Source organism: Eucalyptus grandis, chromosome 8, assembly GCF_016545825.1.
Source record: "Eucalyptus grandis isolate ANBG69807.140 chromosome 8, ASM1654582v1, whole genome shotgun sequence".
In the NCBI taxonomy this organism is placed as follows: domain Eukaryota; kingdom Viridiplantae; phylum Streptophyta; class Magnoliopsida; order Myrtales; family Myrtaceae; genus Eucalyptus; species Eucalyptus grandis.
Genome location: NC_052619.1, coordinates 32,864,190 through 32,885,661, shown reverse-complemented (window position 1 = coordinate 32,885,661; position 21,472 = coordinate 32,864,190). Strand labels below are relative to the sequence as shown.

The window sequence follows — 21,472 nt, the reverse complement described above, 5'->3', positions numbered from 1 at the left end:
TTCATACATAGTAACTTCAGGTTACTCGTTCATCTTCGTGGTCTGCATTTGCGTCGTTGCGCGAACTCCAATCTGGGACTAAAGAAAAATGGTCACTCGGGTCCGGGGAAAGGCTATGCAGTGCTTTCCTATCATCTCTCTTCCCAAACATGAGCTGCAACGACCCCACCAATTTCTAAGCCAGGAGAGGCTTGCTAACCTTAAAATTCAACATCCTTATAGATAGCAGGGAGCAAAGTCGTGTATATTTGCTTCCATGAACAACAAGACTCGATCGAATATACATCGGACTTTGCAGTTTTATCAATAACAAAGCAGGACCGTGTGTCGGTGGATTCTCCAAAATGTGTATGCTCGCTTCCATGAATCATGACTGCTTCAATGACTATACACCAGAGGGGCTACAGTGGGTTCTCCAATAATGATTCTGTATGCTCACTTCTTCTTTTTTCCTCTTCAAGGCTTAAGCAGCATATACTCACTTCATTTTATGTGCTTGTCAGGCAAGTGCTTTGCCTGATTTTTATCAGGCCTGCTCAACAGCAGCAATTATACTTTTCATTTCTATTATTAACCACATTAAATGCGACCTATTCACATTAATAGTGAGATATTTTGACGAAACTTTCATAAAATGCCACTGGAAGTATACACATGCAAAATGAAGTGCATACAAAGAAAATAATTTTTCCAGCAAAAGTTTGAGGAATCGAAGTGTATGCATTGACACTTTGCCATCGAGCTTTCACCTTTCCATGGCCTGATTCAATGACTATACACCGGAGGGGTTACAGTGGATTGTCCAATAATGATTCTGTATGCTCACTTCTTTTTTTCCTTTTCAAGGCTTAAGCAGCGTATACTCACTTCATTTTATGTGCTTGTCAGGCATGTGCTTTGCCTGATTTTTATCAGGCCTGCTCAACAGCAGCAATTATACTTTTCATTTCTATTATTAACCACATTAGATGCGACCAATTCACATTAATATTTCGACGAAACTTTCATAAAATATGCATTGACACTTCGCCATCAAGCTTTCACCTTGCCATGAGAAGAATGATTTCCAGACTAGGGAGGACAATTGCACAATTACAACCCATGTTTTACTATTCAACAGCTCAACTACCTATCTTTCAGCATCTGAAAATAGGACTTATATCTTTGTGCTAGTCCAAACATGCCGAGCGTGCCACCAGTGTGGAGCATCACGACCTCTGCGTCACCTCTTGCTTCCTTTTCACTAAGCAAACTTGCCAGCTCCCAAGCTGCCAAAGTATAAACTGGATCCACGAGAATACCGGTTTGCCGGGTAATCTCCTGGCATACTTCTACTTCACCTTTAATTACATTGCCGAATCTATGAAGACAGTTACATCAAGATCTGCAAAGTATCAGTTTTCGCCCAAGAAAGTCTTACAGCAAAATCTGGATATGGGTCATCAGCACTGTATGTGAGGAATAGCTATGACATGGTTTAGCCAGAAAGAATAATCTGCATATGACTTTGCAGATACAAATACATTGTCACAAGAAGATTTCCTAAAAAAGCTATGTCTAAAGTAGTGTCTTCCATTTGACCAAAAAAATAAAAAGAAGTGTCTTCTTAAAACAGTAGTGTCTTCTGAAAACATGAAGATGATGTTGACATTGGTCAAACTAAGGTGTTGACTAATGGAGTGAAAGTCAATGGATACATGGCTGCTGATTTAAATGTCAATTACCATATTATACTAAACGAAACAGCCTATAAAGTTGACAAGACAACAACTATTGAATATTGATTAAAAAAAGGCAGTTATTTTGCCTAAGGAAGCAGTAACCATTGCTAAAAGGCATTTAATTTAAACAAGGACTCTCAGTTTTGTATCATGCTGTACGATAGGTTTATATAAACTGTTCAATCAAAGCATTATGGCACTGAATTCATGATGAGGACATCCACATCCAGAACTGAAAAAAAGGCAAAATCCCCAGAATGATCAATTGATAGGCAAAGCAAATTATGAGCTTGTTTACCATTACGAGTGCACAAGTACATCTAAATGAAGGTAGGGTGTAGGGGATTGAAATATGCGCACTATCCATATGTCTCATTGCAATGCATCTGCTACAACCAATGGAAATGTTATAGAGGGAGATTTACTTACTTTCTTGGATGATATCGTTCCACCCAGTGCACCGCTCCCCTGTCAATTTCACGTAAGGCGTGATCAAGATCAAATCTGAAATGCCTCTTGAAGTCAGAGATCAACCTCCTCTCCCTTTCTCTGTAGTTATCAAGTGTATCAGCCAGCATCACAGCAGTGATTTTCCAGGGGAGCCTATGGAGAGGAAAGTAAAAGTCACCACTTGAGCTCATTCATTGAGGCTCAACTTGGCAAAGTGCAAATAGTGTGGTTTAAATTGAGTAATTCAAAATTGATGCAATCATCATAATAGTTAGCTTGATCAAAAGAATAGACAAATAACTCAGGATGAAACACACCCAAAATATATGGCTCCAAGTCCTAGACCAACAGCCGTAGTCCCTGTACCAGCATCTACAACAAATTTCATGGTTTTCTCTTTTCCGAGCAAGTGACTTTGAGATAAGTGATGTACCAAGCGAATGACGCCTAAGAGAAAATAGAATAGTATCATCATCTGAATTACAAAGGAAAGAGAAGACAGGATGATGGTTTGAAGCCCCCCAAAGAAAACAATGATCATATTGGCACGCATTTTCTTGACAAAATCAGGATGCACTCATTGAGCAAACTAATATCTACTTACATCAACAATATAATATTTTACGCACCTAAAAACCACCTTCAGATATCTTTTAAATGAATCATTGCAGCATGCAGGAGCCCCCAATCATGCCACTACTGTCCAACCCGGATGCATCTCTTACCAACAATAACACAAATTATTGTACGCTTGTGTCAATGGATAAGCACATTAGTGGACCCAGTAAACATGCAGACAGAAACACAAGGTCTATGCCCACAAAGGTGTTACCTAATAATGCTATAGAATCTCCTGCTCCTTCATTCATGATTACGACCTTCCTTGAGAAGTTTCCTAAACTTCTCTGGTCATCCATTGAAGTTGAAATAGGATGGGAAGAGCTAACAATTTGCTCAGTCAAAGGAGCCTCAAGAATATCAGACAGTGAAAGAACGCATCCATTTCCACCTGCCACTGAACTTGCATGGGTCTTTAGAGTTTCTTCTCTATTGGCATAAACAGACCTGGGCACATATTTGACATTTCCATACATTGTTGAAATCAGGTTATATCCAGTCAAAATATCAGGCTGCTCTCCTCTTAGAAGCAAATGTGATCTTAGTCCTCGTTCTGCACATGAAACAGCTGCCATTGCACATCGTTAAGATATGATGACTCACGATAGACCTTTTTTGCAGAAACATCAAAGATTCTACCTTTAATTTCACTTGTTTTCCACTGTTACTGTCTCAAAAGAGTTGACTTACAACATAGATTTAGAAGATCCAGAAAGTGAGGGACTCATGTCACAAAAATGTCAAGAAATTCCAGATGTAGCTAACCCAATGTGTTTTTTCTCCCTACTTCTCCTTGCTTGTCTAATTCAAGTATTGATGTGAAATATTTTTTTGCATAGAATACATAAATGTGATTATTTCCAGAAGAAGGAAAATACCAACAGCTGCTGCATGTGCACTTTGACATCCTCCACATGTCACCTAGAAAATGTCCCAGCAGAATGTCATGCGAATTGAATGGACATACTCCATGGTCAAACAAATGATTGAATCTGAATGGACAAGTCAAAGATTAATTTAGAGGGATCCCACGATCCCGGAAATGAATTGCACGAGGCTAGCGGCAAAAGCATAATAAATGATGAATAACTGACTTGATAACTTGTAGATACTTTAGTCAAAATTCTGCAGAACGTATTCATGTTATGATACAAATTGAGAATCTTATGCTCCAAGAATAGAATCAAATAGATTATTATTCCGAAGACGCTTCCAGCTACACAGTACTTGAAAAAACAGAAACATGGATCTTTAGTCGTGTAAATGGGGTCTTACCACATCAGTCACCGAGTGATCCTCCAGAAGAGGAAGCACTGCGTCCAGCTTCCTCGCTTTGTTGCCATTGATTAGAGGATGGAGCAAGTCGTCCCTGATGACATAGAAAGAAGAGTCCGGACCGCTCTTGTCTGTGATTTTATCACCCAACAAAGGATTCGGAATGTTAAACCAGGACTTATCCTTCAACGGCCCATCCTCGTCTTCGATTCGCTTAGGAGCCGACACTATCTGCTGGATTCTAGTATCCGGGTTGCGCAACGTCCACCTCCGGTCAAGGAGTTTCGCAACAAATTCTTCGCAAGCCAGTTTGGCTTCAGCAATCCCCTGGCGACCGAGTCAAAGAACTTGTTCAATCACATTTGAAGATAGGGTGCAATTCCTAGCGGAGCAAAACCCGACAACGGAAGCGATGCAGACATATAATTACTACCCACAATTAGCGGCGAGGTTGGAGTTTCTGAACACACTCAAAATTCAAGAGCCGAGACCGGAGGAAAGATATAAAGCACCGAAATGATCCAGTTCCGACTAGTGTTCCCCAGAAAGCTGCTTCCTTTTTCACGACCCAGTCACTAGACTCACTACTACTGTACGTTGAGCGAAGCGCTCGAACTCAGATTGATCAATACGCGCCGACCCAATACAGTCTAGAAGCGTTACGCCGCCAAAATCATCCGCACGACCAGCTACGTTTGTTCAACGGAGAGGTGAGGAACTCCCATTGGAAAGCAGTTGCTCACAGAGAGAGAGAGAGAGAGAGAGAGAGAGAGAGAGAGAGAGACCTGAGGGGTGTGAGGAAGATGGGCGGAAGCAGAGCGAAAGCCGCATGAGATAGGAAGAGGAAGAGGTAGACGTTGCTGCAGCTTCATGCCTGAAAATCGTTCCTCCAATTTCGTGCGCTTCGGAGAAGACGGAATAGATGTGGAGAAATTCAGTCATTAGCTACTGCTTAGCCGCGATACTAGGACACGTCATTTTATAAAAATAAAAATTTCAATACATTAATTAATTTAATTCAAATTTATAAATAATTAATTAATTAAAAAAGAGTTTACAATAAATTTACATTAATAATATTAATAAATCCATTCAAAAGACATATTCATAATTAATGCGTATACATGTTTGGAAATACGTTTTTAACTTTAACAAAAATTATTGATGAAATTAATAACTAACAATAAATTAGAATCAACTTATTTAAATAAATACATGATCACCAAAATTTATCATCATTCAACATTTAATACTTTTATTTTTCGAAATCTTTTTAATCTAATTCATTTATTTTTCTGATTAAAAAAAAAGTCCCCTTGGGGTCCACCCCCAAAACCCACTCCCTTCTTTCCCTCGTCTCTTTCCCCTACTCCTAAATTTATTTCACTTTTCTTTCCCTACCCCACCACTTCCCCCTCCCTCCCTCCAACATGAAAAATCATGCCAAATCCCATTTTCGTTCTTTTTGAGTTTCCTTCTCAAAAACCCTAGCCAACGCCCTCCTTCTCCTCCTCCTCCTCGCCCCACAACTCCCTTTCTCTCCTCTTCCTATCGATTTCTACTTGCTCTCGGTCCTCATCACAATCGTTCACCGCCTTGCCTCTGGCCCTTTCTCCCTCGCAGTTGTAGCCTCGTTGTCGATCCATCGTAGCATCATAGAGTGGTGGCCTTTACCTCAGTCTTTGCTCTTTCTCTGGTTGTCTCTCGTCGTGGCGAGCTCGCTGTCACTCGTGACCTTGTCTCTTCTCCCTCGCCCTCGCCTCCACCCTCCATTGTCTTCCCGGACACGCGTGTCGAGAAAAGTTGACCACGTGTCGAAAAATTCGATACGTGTGACCAGCGTGTCGAGCGTGTCGAGTGTCGGACACGACACAGAAGCACCTGCAATGTGTTCGTGTTTCATAGGTCATTACAAATGCTGTCTGCATATACATGAGAACACTTTTGGTTCTACTTTTATTATTATCATCATCAAGATTATAATTTAATTTATATGTAAATAGAAACCATCTTAACTTTTATTAATAAAATAAAAATCACTGGGGTTTGCCGCCACTCTTCTAACATGAAAGGGGGGAGGTGGGGGTGGGACAATTTAATTTTAAGTGTGGGTTTCAACTCCCACGCCCCGTAAGGAGGCGAGGACAAAAGTCTAAGAAAGTAAAAGTTAGAATAGAGTAAAGTTGGATCGACAAAAAAGACTTTTATAAAAATTCAAGAATGTAAAATACTAATAATAAAATGATAGATACTTAATTTTCATTTTGATTTGAGAAATGAATGAAAAGATAGCATAATTATGTAAATTTGTGATATGAAGAACCGATTTATCTTTATTTTGAAAAGTAGAGGACTTTGTTGAATAAATTAGAAGTATGGGAGTCATTTCATGATGAATTTATGAATTTATCCTAACTCTCTCATTTGATCAAACAAAATCTTGTATTAAATGTTTATATTTTGTTAATTTTATAAAAAATAAATGATTTGAAAAATATTTTTCTAGTAATAATTACTTATAAAAATAAATGAACAATTAAAAGTAATTTTTTTCATTGATCAATTATTTAAGAGAATTTTTTAAAATAATTTATGCTTTGCGAAACAAAGAGAATTGTACTGAAAAATGATATTGCACGTTAAATTAAAATTTAAGAAAAATATTAATGTCACTTTTTAAATATTTTTAAGGGAAAAACCACCAAAAACCCTAAACTTTGCCTAAAGTAACAAATTTACCCAAAACTTTTTTTGTGACATGAAAAACCCCGAAATTTACTAATTGTGACACATTTACCCTGATCTTTCATTTGTGACACAAAAACCTTGAACTTTCATTGTGTAACACATTTACCCTAAATCATATGGGCATTTTGGTCTTTTTTACTTTTAAAAGCTTTTTCTTTTTCTTTTTTTTTTCTTTCTTCCCTCCGCCGGCTGGTGTCCTAAGCGAGGGCCACCTCGCGGGGCCGGCGAGAGCCGCTCTCACTGCGTCGGGCGAGGGCGGCCTCGCGAGACGCCGCGAGGGGTGTCTCGCCGATCGGCGAGGGAGGCCTGCCGACGTCGGCCCTGTGCAAGGGCGACCCTCACGGACGCCGGCGAGGGCAGCCCCTCGCGGCGCAAGCTTCCCTCTCCGGGGCCGATGGAGGGAAGAAGAAAAAAAAGAAAAAGAAAAAGAATAAGAAAAAACGAAAGAATAAGACGAAAATGCTCTTAACTGCAGAAATGTGTCACTTTGTAAAGTTTGGGATTTTTCGTGTCACAAAAAAAAAGTTTGGAGCAAATTTGTAACTTTGGGTAAAGTTTGGGGTTTTTGATGGTCTTTTTCCTATTTTTAATAAAGTAGATTAATTAACGGAACGTATAAGAAAAGGGCAAGCGCACCCTGCCCGGGGTTTTCCGGCTCTAGGGTTTTTAGAAGGACTCCCTCCTTGGCAGTCGGCAGCTCCGTTCGCGCCGCCGGCGATGTCGTCCGCACGCCTCTCGCTGGAGGCCTTGTCGGCGTCCGGCCGGAGCTCCGAGAAGCTGAGCCTGACGGCGCTCCAGTCGAAGATGAAGTGCGACCCCGAGGGGTACGCGACGGAGCTCGGCCTCGTCCGCAGCCAGTTCGAGTCCTCGCTCGAGTTCTTCGAGTAGCAGGCCGCCCTCAGCTTTTTAAGAGTTCAATTATATGTCGGGTCCCCCACCAGTTCTTTATGCAAAATTTCTTTATGGGTATAAGTTAGACCGTGCAACACTGTGATCAAGAATGTAAAGTTTTTTTTTTTTTTTTTTGGCTAAAGTCAAGAATGTCAAGTTTCAACTGCGCTTATTATAATAATGAGAAGCATTGTTTTTGGTTGAAACGAGAAACAATTTCCTTAAGAAAGAGGTAACGAGGAGGCTTGTTTAAACCGGTGGTGTTGATCTGCAACTCTTTGTAACCGAATTTCTTGCATCCGTCGTGCCGAATAAAGGGTTCATACACAGTAACTTCAGGTTACTCGTTCATCTTCGTGGTCTGCATTTGCGTCGATGCGCGAACTCCAATCTGGGACTAAAGAAAAATGGTCACTCGGGTCCGGGGAAAGGCTATGCAGTGCTCTCTTATCATCTCTCTTCCCAAACATGAGCTGCAACGACCCCACCAATTTCTAAGCCAGGAGAGGCTTGCTACCTTAAAAACTCAACATCCTTATAGATAGCAGGGAGCAAAGTCGTGTATACTTGCTTCCATGAACAACAAGACTCGATCGAATATACATCGGACTTTGCAGTTTTATCAATAACAAAGCAAGACCGTGTGTCGGTGGATTCTCCAAAATATGTATGCTCGCTTCCATGAATCATGAGTGCTTCAATGACTATACACCAGATGGGCTACAGTGGGTTCTCCAATAATGATTCTGTATGCTCACTTCTTCTTTTTTCCTCTTCAAGGCTTAAGCAGCATATACTCACTTCATTTTATGCGCTTGTCAGGCATGTGCTTTGCCTGATTTTTATCAGGCCTTTTTATTTTCATTTCTATTATTAACCACATTAAACGCCTGCTCAACAGCAGCAAATTATTTGCCATCACTTTTTCACATTTCTGTTATGACTAACCAGAGGGCATTAAAAGCAGCGTATACCTATTCACATTAATAGTGAGATATTTTGACTAAACTTTCATAAAATGCCACTGGAAGTATACACAAGCAAAATGAAGCGCATACAAAGAAAATAATTTTCAAGCAAAAGTTTGAGGAATGGAAGTGTGTGCACTGACACTTTGCCATCAAGCTTTCACCTTTCCATGGCTGATTCTATGACTATACACCAGAGGGGTTACAGTGGATTCTCCAATGATGATTCTGTATGCTCACTTCTTTTTTTCCTCTTCAAGGCTTAAGCAGCATATACTCACTTCATTTTATGTGCTTGTCAGGCATGTGCTTTGCCTGATTTTTCTCAGGCCTGCTCAACAGCAGCATTAATACTTTTCATTTCTATTATTAACCACATTAGATGCGACCAATTCACATTAATAGTGAGATATTTCGACGAAACTTTCATAAAATATGCATTGACACTTCGCCATCAAGCTTTCACCTTTCCATGAGAAGAATGATTTCCAGACTAGGGAGGACAATTGCACAATTACAACCCATGTTTTACTATTCAACAGCTCAACTACCTATCTTTCAGCATCTGAAAATAGGACTTATATCTTTGTGCTAGTCCAAACATGCTGAGAGTGCCACCAGTGTGAAGCATCACAACCTCAGCGTCACCTCTTGCTTCCTTTTCGCTAAGCAAACTTGCCAGCTCCCAAGCTGCCAAAGTATAAACTGGATCCACGAGAATACCAGTTTGCCGGGTAATCTCCTGGCATACTTCTACTTCACCTTTAATTACATTGCCGAATCTATGAAGACAGTTACCATCAAGATCTGCAAAGTATCAGTTTTCGCCCAAGAAAGTCTTACAGCAAAATCTGGATATGGGCCATCAGCACTGTATGTGAGGAATAGCTTTGACATGGTTTGAGTTTATGATCCGCCAATGTTGATTAAGAAATGGTTTAGCCAGAAAGAATAATGTGCATATGACTTTGCAGATACAAATACACTGTCACAAGAAGATTTCCTAAAAAAGCTATGTCTAAAGTAGTGTCTTCCATTCGACCAAAAAAAATAAAAAGAAGTGTCTTCTTAAAACAGTAGTGTCTTCTGAAAACATGAAGATGATGTTGACATTGGTCAAACTAAGGTGTTGACTAATGGAGTGAAAGTCAATGGATACATGGCTGCTGATTTAAATGTCAATTACCATGTTATACTAAACGAAGCAGTCTATAAAGTTGACAAGACAACAACTATTGAATATTGATTACAAAAAGGCAGTTATTTTGCCTAATGAAGCAGTAACCATTGCTAAAAGGCATTTAATTTAAACAAGTACTCCCAGTTTTGCATCATGCTGTACGATAGGTTTATATAAACTGTTCAATCAAAGCATGATGGCACTGAATTCATGATGAGGACATCCACATCCAGAACTGAAAAAAACGCAAAAACCCCAGAATGATCAATTGATAGGCAGCTTGTTTAGCATTATGAGTGCACAAGTACGTCTAAATGAAGGTGGGGTGTAGGGGATTAAAATATGTGCACCATCCATATGTCTCGTTGCAATGCATCTGCTACAACCAATGGAAATGTTATAGAGGGAGATTTACTTACTTTCTTGGATGATATCGTTCCACCCAGTGCACTGCTCCCCTGTCAATTTCACGTAAGGTGTGATCAAGATCAAATCTGAAATGCCTCTTGAAGTCAGAGATCAACCTTCTCTCCCTTTCTCTGTAGTTATCAAGTGTATCGGCCAGCATCACAGCAGTGATTTTCCAGGGGAGCCTGTGGAGAGGAAAGTATAAGTCACCACTTGAGCTCATTCATTGAGGCTCAACTTGGCAAAGTGCAAATAGTGTGGTTTAAATTGAGTAATTCAAAATTGATGCAATCATCATAATAGTTAGCTTGATCAAAAGAATAGACAAATAACTCAGGATGAAACACACCCAAAATATATGGCTCCAAGTCCTAGACCAACAGCCGTAGTCCCTGTACCAGCATCTACAACAAATTTCATGGCTTTCTCTTTTCCGAGCAAGTGACTTTGAGATAAGTGATGTACCAAGCGAATGACGCCTAAGAGAAAATAGAATAGTATCATCATCTGAATTACAAAGGAAAGAGAAGACAGGATGATGGTTTGAAGCCCCCCAAAGAAAACAATGATCATATTGGCGCTCATTTTCTCAACAAAAATCAGTATGCAGTCATTGATCAAACTAATATCTACTTATGTCAACAATATAAATATTTTACGCACCTAAAAACCACCTTCAGATATCTTCTAAATGAATCATTGCAGCATGCAGGAGCCCCCAAGCATGCCACTACTGTCCAACCCGGATGCATTTCTTACCAACAATAACACAAATTATTGTACACTTGTGTCAATGGATAAGCACATTAGTGGACCCAGTAAACATGCAGACAGAAACACAAGGTCTATGCCCACAAATGTGTTACCTAATAATGCTATAGAATCTCCTGCTCCTTCATTCATGATTACGACCTTCCTTGAGAAGTTTCCTAAACTTCTCTGGTCCTCCATTGAAGTTGAAATAGGATGGGAAGAGCTAACAATTTGCTCAGTCAAAGGAGCCTCAAGAATATCAGACAGTGAAAGAACGCATCCATTTCCACCTGCCACTGAACTTGCATAGGTCTTTAGAGCTTCTTCTCTATTGGCATAAACAGACCTGGGCACATATTTGACATTTCCATACATTGTTGAAATCAGGTTATATCCAGTCAAAATATCAGGCTGCTCTCCTCTTAGAAGCAAATGTGATCTTAGTCCTCGTTCTGCACATGAAACAGCTGCAATTGCACATTGTTAGGAAATGATGACTCGCGATAGACCTTTTTTTGCAGAAACATCAAAGATTCTACCTTTAATTTCACTTGTTTTCCACTGTTACTGTCTCAAAAGAGTTGACTTACAACAGAGATTTAGAAGATCCAGAAAGTGAGGGACTCATGTCACAAAAATGTCGAGAAATTCCAGATGTAGCTAATCCAATGTGTTTTTTCTCCCTACTTCTCCTTGCTTGTCTAATTCAAGTATTGATGTGAAATATTTTTTTGCATAGAATACATAAATGTGATTATTTCCAGAAGAAGGAAAATACCAACAGCTGCTGCATGTGCACTTTGACATCCTCCACATGTCACCTAGAAAATGTCCCAGCAGAATGTCATGCGAATTGAATGGACATACCCCATGGTCAAACAAATGATTGAATCTGAATGGACAAGTCAAAGATTAATTTAGAGGGATCCCATGATCCCGGAAATGAATTGCACGGGGCTAGCGGCAAAAGCATAATAAATGATGAATAACTGACTTGATAACTTGTAGATACTTTAGTCAAAATTCTGCAGAACGTATTCATGTTACGATACAAATTGACAATCTTATGCTCCAAGAATAAAATCAAATAGGTTATTATTCCGAAGATGCTTCCAGCTACACAGTACTTGAAAAAACAGAAACGTGAATCTTTAGTCGTGCAAATGGGGTCTTACCACATCAGTCACCGAGTGATCCTCCAGAAGAGGAAGCACTGCATCCAGCTTCCTCGCTTTGTTGCCATTGATTAGAGGATGGAGCAAGTCGTCCCTGATGACATAGAAAGAAGAGTCCGGACCGCTCTTGTCTGTGATTTTATCACCCAACAATGGATTCGGAATGTTAAACCAGGACTTATCCTTCAACAGCCCATCCTCCTCTTCGATTCGCTTAGGAGCCGACACTATCTGCTGGATTCTAGTATCCGGGCTGGGCAATGTCCACCTCCGGTCAAGGAGTTTCGCAACAAATTCTTCGCAACCCAGTTTGGCTTCAGCAATCCCCTGGCAATCGAATCAAACAACTTGTTCAACCACATTTGAAGATACGGTGCAATTCCTAGCGGAGCAAAACCCGACAACGGAAGCGATGTAGACATATAATTACTAGCCACAATTAGCGGCGAGGTTGGAGTTTCTGAACACACTCAAAATTCAAGAGCCGAGACCGGAGGAAAGATATAAAGCGCCGAAATGATCCTGTTCCGACTTGTGTTCCCCAGAAAGCTGCTTCCTTTTTCACGACCCAGTCACTAGACTCACTACTACCGTACGTTGAGCGAAGCGCTCGAACTCAGATTGATCAATACGCGCCGGCCCAATACAAGTCTAGAAGCGTTACGCCGCCAAAATCATCCACACGAGCAGCAACGTTTGTTCATAGGAGAGGTGAGGAACTCCCATTGGAAAGCAGCTGCCCAGAAAGAGAGAGAGAGAGACCTGAAGGGTGTGAGGAAGATGGGCGGAAGAGCGAAAGCCGCATGAGACAGGAAGAGGAAGAGGTAGACGTTGTTGAAGCTTCATGTCTGAAAATCGTTCCTCCTCCAATCTCGTCCGCTTCGGAGAAGACGGGATAGATGAGAAATTCAGTCATTACAAACGGTGTCTGCATATATATGAGAACACTTTTGGTTCGACCTTTATTATTATAATTTAATTTATATGTAAATGAAAACTGTCTTAACTTTTATAAAAATTTGAGAATGTAAAATACTAATAACAAAAGGATAGATACTTATTTTTCATTTTGATTTGAGAAATGAATGAAAAGATAGCGTAATTATGTAAATTTGTGATGTGAAGAACCGATTTATATTTATTTTGAAAAGTAGAGGGACTCCGTTGAATAAATTAGAAGTACGAGACTCATTTCACAATAAATTTATGAATTTATCCAAACTCTCTTGTTTGATGAAACAAAATCATGCATTAAATGTTTATGTTTTGTTAATTTTATAAAAAATAAGTGATTTGAAAAATATTTCCTAATAATAATTATTTATAAAAATAAATGAACGGTTAAAAGTAAAAACTATTTTCATCGATCAATTATAAATTAGAGATAATTTTTTAAATAATTTATGCTTTGCGAAAAATGATATTGCACGTTAAATTAAAATTCAAGAAAAATATTAATATCATTTTAATTTTTTTTTTAATAAAGTAGATTAATTAACGGAACATATAAGAAAACGGCAAGCGCACCTCCGCCTGGGTTTTTCCGGTTCTAGGGTTTAAAGAAGGACTCCCTCCTCGGCAGTCGGCAGCTCCGTTCGCGCCGCCGGCGATGTCGTCCGCCCGCCTCTCGCTGGAGGCCCTGTCGGCGTCCGGCCGGAGCTCCGAGAAGCTGAGCCTGGCGGCGCTCCAGTCGAAGATGAAGTGCGACCCCGAGGGGTACGCGACGGAGCTCGGCCTCGTCCGCAGCCAGTTCGAGTCCTCGCTCGAGCTCTTCGAGCAGCAGGCCGCCCTCAGCTTCGCCTCCATCAGCGGCGTCGCCGCCGACCCCGCCGTCGCCAAGGACCTCGGCGACCGCGCCTCGTTCCTGGCGCATGTGGCCCCGTTCTACCCCAAGCAGCTGGCCGAGTTCCCGGCGCGGCTCGCCGAGTTCCTCCGCTCTTCCGCGAGGTCGCTGCCCTCCGGTCTCAGGTGCACGGTGACTCAGGCGCTTATCTTGCTCGTCAATCGGAAGGTCGGTCCTGATATGGAATTGATTTCGTATGTCTTGGTTGATATCGGTGGGGAACTTGGCATTTCTTCGTCGATGTTGCATATGTCAATTTCTAGGAGCTGTTATCGCTCGGAAATGTAGGGTTTTTTTTTTTTTTTTTTTTTACGTGTTTGCATATGATGTTGTTAGGATGTACCTTCACAATTCAGCTTCTTTATGCGTCTGGAGAATTTTTGTCGGTGCAGATGGATAATTAGTATTGAGCCTCTGTCTACTGCGATTGTGCAATGGTCGGAAACCTGACATTCCTCTAAATTTTAGGGTTTTCTTTTGATTGATTGATGCTAAAGTAGCATTTTATAGTTATAGTCTTTTGGGGACGTGATTTGATGTAACCCTTATCTCCTTAGATGGTCGATATACGAGATACTCTGGCTTTGTTCGTGGAGCTGCAGACGCTGGGGGATAGAGCCTTGAGGAAATTGGCATTCTCACATGTGGTTCACAGCATTCGTAAGATGAATCAGAAGCACAAGAATGAAGCCACTAACCGATCGCTTCAGAATGTGTTGTTTTCGTTGTTACAGGTTTGGAATTCTGATCTTCTTGTAGCCTGTGGAATTTGACTTTGTCAAGGTATGCTTACGTGTACTAAATTGCGACTGTCCTGTTGTAGCAAGAGGAGGAGACAAAAGCTAAGCAATCGCTAATTATACTATGTGAGCTTCACAGAAGAAAGGTATGGTTTGACGATAGAACAGCTAATGCCATATGTACGGCGTGCTTTCATCCAGCATCAAGGTAGTGTCCTCTTGCCTGTCTCTCATTAATCTTCTGTAGTCTTCACCTTCAGAAAAAATCATTTGTATCTTTGATACCATCAGGATCATGATTGCCACTCTATCATTTCTTCTTGATTATGAGAAGATTGAAGATGATTCGGATAGTGATGCTTCAAGCAGTGATGATGAATTATCTCATCAAAGTCCTCATGTTATTGTTAGTAAGGAAGCTGCCTATAAGGTCAGTAGATTCTCAAAAAAACTTATAGTCATATTGTGCATTCTCTGGTGATAAAGTTTTCAACGAAGAAGTTAATGTTGCATTGCCTATGTTCATGCTTGAAAGTTTTTTGAACATGCGATTGCTACCAACTTTTAAGAGATTACATTATAAAAGTACCAGTTGGAATTTGAGTTCCAATGTCTAATCGAGTAAATATGATGTCAGAGGTCAGGATCTCTTTTCGCTGCCGTTGAGCTGCATTTACTAATTGCTTCTATTGTTAAACTGGATAAAATCTTAATGTATACATTTTGAACTGACTTTCAGGCACACCATAAAGGTACTTCTGCTAGCAAGAAGAAAAAGAAGGCAAAGCTGCAGCGAGCTATGCGAAGCATGAAAAGGCAACAGCGATTGTCTTCAGAAAAGAGCTCTTCAAATTATTATTCACCCCTTAATCATCTGAAAGATGCCCAGGTTTGCCATTTTCTTTGTCTTTGTGCTTCTGCACCTTAGCTTATACTGGTATTCTTATCACTTTCACCTTGTCTTCAGGGGTTCGCTGAAAAGTTATTCTCACGCCTTCAGACTTGCAATGAACGCTTTGAGGTCTGTACTACTATCTATTTAGTGAAGATATTGAATTGCATATCTGGAAGTTTGCCTTTCCATAGCAACTTTACAAGTATTCCTTATGATTGATTAGGTTTCTTCATTTCTTCTTCTTCTCTTAGCATAATATGATTTTTTTTTTCTCTAAATCAATAAATTAAGGTTTTACTGCATTATAGCTGGCTACATTAGGAGATTTGCTGGCATGATTCATCTTTTAATTTCAATTTGAAGAATATGGTATTAGACTTTGATGAGAAGTTTTCATACAAAACCAGTAAGAGGGTGAGACAGATCTTGTGCCAAATCAGTTTCTTTGCATAGTGTCGGAACATGGAAATTATCTGCAAGAATTTCTCAGATGAGCATTATAATTTTAGGAATTTCTTCACTGCCCTAAAAGTTTTAGCAGCAAGGTTTTTTTGTTTTATTTTATTCTGAATTTAGTATGTATAATTCCTATTTTCATTGGGCAAGATGGATTTTTTCAGGTAAGCATTTTAAGCTCCAAAATACAACTGCTGCCAATAAAATCTTTTATTATGATCAATTTCTAACTTTATCACTAAAATATTTCAAGGTTTTCTTCTGTGCAATATCCCTATATATTGGCTTAAAGCCTAAATGTTTGCTTGTGTCTATTGTCTCCTTGATATGTTGCAGGTTAAGATGATGATGTTGAAAGTAGTTGCACGAACTGTGGGCCTTCACCACTTGATTTTGTTAAATTTTTATCCTTTTCTCCAAAAGTATGTTCAGGTATGTGCTTGGAAAAATACTGCGTGGTTCATTTCTTGTTTGCTAGGTGTTGGAGATTTTATTATTTTCTACTTGTGTTACAGCCTCACCAGCGTGATGTCACAACCTTGCTAGCAGCAGCGGTTCAGGCCTGTCATGATATGGTAGTGTAGATGGCTTGCTTTTTCCTCCCCCTTCCCTGTCTTTCTCTTTCTGTTTACTTCAACATTTTCCTCCTGATTGCTGAATCAATATATTCACTTGGTTTGCTGGCTCTTGTTACCTGTCGATTATTCTGTTTTCTTGAAGTAATTATGTTTTCTGTAGGTGCCTCCCGATGCAGTTGAACCCCTATTTAAGCAAATAGTAAACCAATTTGTACACGATCGATCACGTCCTGAGGTACTTTTTTGGGACTAGCCTCTTCATAATGTGATGAATTTTGCAAGGTTCTGATCTTTTGATTGCATTTTCCAGGCTATTGCAGTTGGAATTAATGTCGTAAGGGAGATATGTCTACGCATGCCCCTGGTAACTACCTCTTTTTCCTCTGCCTGTATTCATTTTCTTCTTCAAGACTTGATAGGATTGATTTTGCATTGTTTGGTTCTATGATGATGCTTTCATTTGCACCTTTACTGGTGAACTTAGAATGTGCACTCACAACTTCACAAAAAGTGAACAAGGAGGAAGTAATTTAATATACGATTGTCCCAGTACCTTTCTTTCGTCTTGACTTTTGAGCCATTTTCTTACTCGTGTCAGTTTTGATTCCATCTTCTGACTGGCATATTTGTTATGGCATCTAGTTGATGAATGAAGACTTGTTGCAAGATCTTGTATTATATAAAAAATCACATGAGAAGGCAATATCAGCAGCTGCTCGGTCTCTTATCTCTTTATTTAGAGAGGTATACTCTCTCTCTCTCCAGTGTTTTATAACTACTGTTTTATAGGGTGTCTCACTTAATTGCTGCTTTGACATATCACAGCTTTGTCCCTCAATGCTGGTAAAGAAAGACCGAGGACGCCCCAGTGACCCAACGGCACGACCAAAGGCATATGGTGAAGTCAGTGTTGCCAGTGATGTTCCTGGTGTTGAACTGCTGCAGAATAGTGATGATGATGAGGATGACGATAACATTGGTAGTGATGAGGAGGACATTGACACTGAAGACAGTGACGATGGAGGTAGTGTTGGCATTGACATTTCTGTATCCTGTGGGTCAGATGATGATAACGCTACTAGTGATGACGAAGAAACCCACGCATCTGCTGATGATAATGAATGCGATGATGAATCTTTGGAAGGTGACAGTGAGCATGAAGAAGATAACTCTTCTGCTGAAGATTTGGATGAAGTAAGCAGTGACGAGTTAGATGAAGATGAGGACGAGCATGATGATGAGGATGCAAAAGCAGATTGTGGCGATGATAATGAAGAGGTGCATGATGAAGGTAATGCTGTCTCGGAAACTAATAGTGGTGAGGAAAAAACTGGATCCGGAGTTAAATTCTCTGAGACAAGGAAGAGGAAATTCTCTGATCTTGATGGACAGATTAATGCTGCTGAAACAAGTCTTAGGGCCTTGAAGAAATTAGCTGAAACAAAATTGAGTCAGCCTTCATCTGATTCGGCTGATGGCATTCTTTCTAATGAGGACTTCCGACGTATCAAGCAACTAAAGGTACTGAAATTTGCTTATGATGTGTTGTTGCACCAGTTGTTTCTGAAGAAGTATTTTTCACTGTTTCTAAACATGGTGAGGTCAATTGATTTTGAAAGTACTGAAGCTTCGGGTTATTTATCAGGCCAAGAAAGAAGCCAAAGCTGCTTTGACCAAGCATGGGTTGTTGGGAAAGGGTGTGGAAACGAAGTCACCTTTTAAGGTTCCCAGTTCTGATCAACTAAGCTTCAAGCGTGTGGATCCTGCAAAACTTGAGGTACTTAGTTTGGTCTCATGTTTACTGTCTGCACTTTAAAAAAGCTGCGTTTCAATCGGTGGAAGCAATGGCATACATCATTACTTATCATCGTGATGATAGTTGCTCCATGAAGTTTTCTTGAAGTGATAGAATTCAAAATGCCAAAATTCCTCCCAATAGTCTTGAAAAGGTTATTCATGTGAAATGCTTGCAGCAATCTTGTTTGGATGAAATCTTTCGTCTCCTATCACTGTGTTAATTTGCTCTGTCCTTTTTCATTTGGAGTGCTTCTGTATCTCTCTTTATTATTTACTTAAGCATGGTGTGCTGTGGAATTCAGGCTCATGTGAAACAAAAGCTAAGTAAAGAGGAAAGATTAGCACTCGTGAAGGCTGGACGGGAGGAAAGAGGGAAGTACCAAGCTCGAGCTGCCATAAAGCAGAAGAAGGTACGATATTTTATTCCTTCTGCCTGGAAGCTGGCAGCTCTTATCAACAAAATGATATTTTGACTTGCAATATAATGCATTTCCCCCAAAGACAAGTAGTTGATGCTACTTCACGTAATTTAACCTTAATGACATTGATTTAACTATGATGGACAGACGGGTGGTTCGAGCAACAAGCAGAAGGAACACAGGAAGGTTATGCCTATGGCTGCGAAGAGAGCGAAAGTACAAAGATCTCGCCAGGACAAAAAGAAGAAACAAGGGCGACTTGGTAAACAGTTCCGTGGGAAGAAAGCGTGGAAATGATCTTGTGAATCGAGACAGTAATGCAAACGCATTGTGGAATCATAATTCTCGTGGAGAGCTGTATTAACTTTTCTTCACCTTCTGTAGTTATGCTCTATCTTTTAAGTTGCATGATGTGGGGATTTTCTCTTCCCATTTGAGAGGGACAGTCTAGGCCTGTCTGTGCGGGTCACAATTTTGTTACTTTAGAGTGGATGCCTAGGATGGAACTAGAATGGAAGATTGTGTTCTGTAAATTAAGCATAAGAGCAGTTTATCTCAGCGATGAAATGGAAGGATGATGCCTTATTGACAGTGCTGAACTGATTAACATTCATGTCAGTACTCACTGCAGTTTAGGACGAGAATTCGGGATCGAAACGACTTGGGTTTTCTCCTTCTTCTATTGGTTTTCTTTGGTATGACGATAGTTCACATCCTGAAGGTATCGGGCGAACGGACTGCGGACTGCGAGGAGGAGTCTCCCGAGGCCGTCGGTCCGTGAATGGAGGCTCCGCGTATGTGCCTATTTTCACATGTATTTTTCCAAAAAATAAAAAGTCAAACTCGATTTGATGAAAACTGCTCTGCGATCTTAACATTGAAATCATGCCATGAACTAAAAATCATAAACTTGTGTGCTTTGCACGTTAGATGTCGCGCAGGCTGACCGAATATGATTGGTTTTGTCTTTAAATGTCGATTGCAATATGATGATGATGAATAACATGGTATTTATTGTTATTATTATTATTATTATTTATTTATCTAGGCTTATGATAAAATAAGGCCAAATGCATGAATAAGCACGCAGAAACGCATGACAACTCATATGATGTTCTGAATTATTTGCTGCCTTGAAATTACACGCTGGTTTTGAATTGCTCTTTGTCGTTATTGAATCGCATAAAATTGAATAAAGTAGTAACATTGCATGAGATGTTAAAATAGCACGCTAATACTAAAATTGAGTGTTGTCGTGATGGGATTAATCAATTCTAGTAAATTTGAGTTACGTTTGACTATCTAGATTTTTAATTAGAATATGATTGTATAGGATATAATATATAATTTAAAGATTTTGCTATATCTTATTAATTGTTTAGTGAATAAAGTAATAACGTTGCACATATTTATATTATATCATGTATTTTTTTATTATTTTTATTCCGCTCAATGTCTCTGTTCATTATGATAAATCAAAAAAAAAAAAAAAAAAATGTAAATAAACCTAAAAGTTCACGATCATAAATAATAATAATCTTTTACAACACTTTTACTTTATTGCTAATGGGATTGGATTTGTCCTTGTTATTTTAAACCTAAGATACTGTATACGATGTGGATTATCTATCTACATGTTAATTTGAATTCTTCCCTCATTTGATTTAGAATCGCCTTTTTGGCATGTTGGACCGGATTTGCAACTATTATATCATCTTCAAATTTAGAATATCCACGAGGTCTATAGGGATTGTGCATATTGTTTGGATTTAATTTGGAATGTCATTTGAATGTCTAATCGATATGGACTGGATTCATGTGTGGGACTTGCTTTGAATGCATTGCGCACTTCTTGAAATGAAAACAATTACAAATGGCATGATGGAGTCGAGTCGTTGTGTATCATGAATTGGGCGATTTCACTTGACGGTAGGCGGAAAAATTTTCATATTTTCAAAACCCAAAAAGCAAAATACTATATGTAAATGTAAACTAGGAAATTCTTTTGGTAATTCTCCCCACATGCGTAGCCAAACTCTTTGACCTAAATATTTGGTTTTTTGGACTCGCTGGCTCCTATGATTAATCTACTTCCTGCTAACACTAGAATTTCAGTTTTTCTACAACTTAAGAAAATGATTAATGGCGACTCCTAAAACGGTTTAAGATCTAAATAGTAAAGATGCTCTCCATTAATGGGATTCGCCTCGGTGGTCATCCTTCTAAAACGGTTTAAGTTTCGGATTTTCGAAATAAAAGTTTGAAATAGATGGCATTTCTCCGCCTGCGCAACGTAGGGTGAGTGAAGATTGTGAGGGTAGGGAAGATCCCACTATCATGGGATGAATTTTTCTTTTTCTTGAAGTTGCATTTTTTTCCTTAGCCACTATCATAAGTAGGTGGGACTAGTTGGTTTTGGTCGGTTCAGTTCAATAGAACTAGTCACTTGGTCATTCCACCTCCAAATTTCAATATTTTAAGGGTCTATTTGGTAACATACAATGTTTGATTCTATTCTTTTGTTCCTTGAAAGAAAAAAAAAAAAGAAATCTATTTA

The 21,472-nt window shown here is 39.5% G+C and overlaps 3 protein-coding genes across 7 annotated transcripts; 1 reads left to right on the top strand and 2 right to left on the bottom strand.

Moving 5' to 3' along the window:
- Nucleotides 1-1,048: 1,048 nt before the first annotated feature.
- LOC104416959 (D-cysteine desulfhydrase 2, mitochondrial) lies at nt 1,049-4,992 on the bottom strand. Of its 3 annotated transcripts, none has more exons than XM_010028289.3 (7): nt 4,850-4,992; nt 4,065-4,391; nt 3,668-3,710; nt 3,004-3,357; nt 2,489-2,618; nt 2,151-2,324; nt 1,049-1,360 (listed from the first exon to the last, which is right to left on the bottom strand). In XM_010028289.3, exons 1-7 carry the CDS (start codon nt 4,934-4,936, stop codon nt 1,126-1,128), a joined length of 1,350 nt encoding a protein of 449 aa, XP_010026591.2. In that variant the 5' UTR covers nt 4,937-4,992; the 3' UTR covers nt 1,049-1,125. The 3 variants fall into 3 exon arrangements, with proteins under 3 accessions (XP_010026591.2, XP_039155166.1, XP_039155165.1); XM_039299231.1 differs by having other exon boundaries at nt 1,251-1,384; XM_039299232.1 differs by lacking the exon at nt 4,850-4,992 and having other exon boundaries at nt 3,004-3,781; nt 4,065-4,202.
- Nucleotides 4,993-9,118: 4,126 nt separating this feature from the next.
- Nucleotides 9,119-13,084, bottom strand: LOC104414116 (D-cysteine desulfhydrase 2, mitochondrial). 3 transcript variants are annotated; one of them, XM_010025135.3, is made up of 7 exons: nt 12,950-13,084; nt 12,188-12,514; nt 11,791-11,833; nt 11,126-11,479; nt 10,609-10,738; nt 10,271-10,444; nt 9,119-9,453 (listed from the first exon to the last, which is right to left on the bottom strand). In XM_010025135.3, the coding sequence occupies exons 1-7, from the start codon at nt 13,031-13,033 to the stop codon at nt 9,219-9,221; spliced, it is 1,347 nt and encodes a 448-aa protein (XP_010023437.2). In that variant the 5' UTR covers nt 13,034-13,084; the 3' UTR covers nt 9,119-9,218. The 3 variants fall into 3 exon arrangements, with proteins under 3 accessions (XP_010023437.2, XP_039155093.1, XP_039155094.1); XM_039299159.1 differs by having other exon boundaries at nt 9,315-9,637; XM_039299160.1 differs by having other exon boundaries at nt 9,315-9,478.
- Nucleotides 13,085-13,719: 635 nt separating this feature from the next.
- On the top strand, nt 13,720-19,566 carry LOC104414118 (protein SDA1 homolog). Its single transcript, XM_010025137.3, has 15 exons — nt 13,720-14,198; nt 14,588-14,764; nt 14,854-14,978; nt 15,062-15,200; nt 15,510-15,659; nt 15,738-15,791; nt 16,458-16,553; nt 16,637-16,696; nt 16,860-16,934; nt 17,010-17,063; nt 17,342-17,443; nt 17,525-18,220; nt 18,345-18,476; nt 18,799-18,906; nt 19,063-19,566. The coding sequence occupies exons 1-15, from the start codon at nt 13,797-13,799 to the stop codon at nt 19,210-19,212; spliced, it is 2,520 nt and encodes an 839-aa protein (XP_010023439.2). The 5' UTR covers nt 13,720-13,796; the 3' UTR covers nt 19,213-19,566.
- Nucleotides 19,567-21,472: the final 1,906 nt, after the last annotated feature.

Coding starts and splice junctions, on each gene's coding strand:
- LOC104416959 (XM_010028289.3), bottom strand. CDS start 4,936: ATGAAGCTGCAGCAACGTCTACCTCTTCCTCTTCCTATCTCATGCGGC. Junction 3,358..3,667: donor TGCACATGCAGCAGCTGTTG/GTATTTTCCTTC, acceptor GTGCAATGGCAG/CTGTTTCATGTGCAGAACGA. Junction 2,619..3,003: donor AGATTCTATAGCATTATTAG/GTAACACCTTTG, acceptor ATTTTCTCTTAG/GCGTCATTCGCTTGGTACAT.
- LOC104414116 (XM_010025135.3), bottom strand. CDS start 13,033: ATGAAGCTTCAACAACGTCTACCTCTTCCTCTTCCTGTCTCATGCGGC. Junction 10,739..11,125: donor AGATTCTATAGCATTATTAG/GTAACACATTTG, acceptor ATTTTCTCTTAG/GCGTCATTCGCTTGGTACAT. Junction 9,454..10,270: donor GAACGATATCATCCAAGAAA/GTAAGTAAATCT, acceptor CTGTCTTCATAG/ATTCGGCAATGTAATTAAAG.
- LOC104414118 (XM_010025137.3), top strand. CDS start 13,797: ATGTCGTCCGCCCGCCTCTCGCTGGAGGCCCTGTCGGCGTCCGGCCGG. Junction 14,765..14,853: donor TGTTGTTTTCGTTGTTACAG/GTTTGGAATTCT, acceptor GTCCTGTTGTAG/CAAGAGGAGGAGACAAAAGC. Junction 15,792..16,457: donor CTTGCAATGAACGCTTTGAG/GTCTGTACTACT, acceptor GATATGTTGCAG/GTTAAGATGATGATGTTGAA.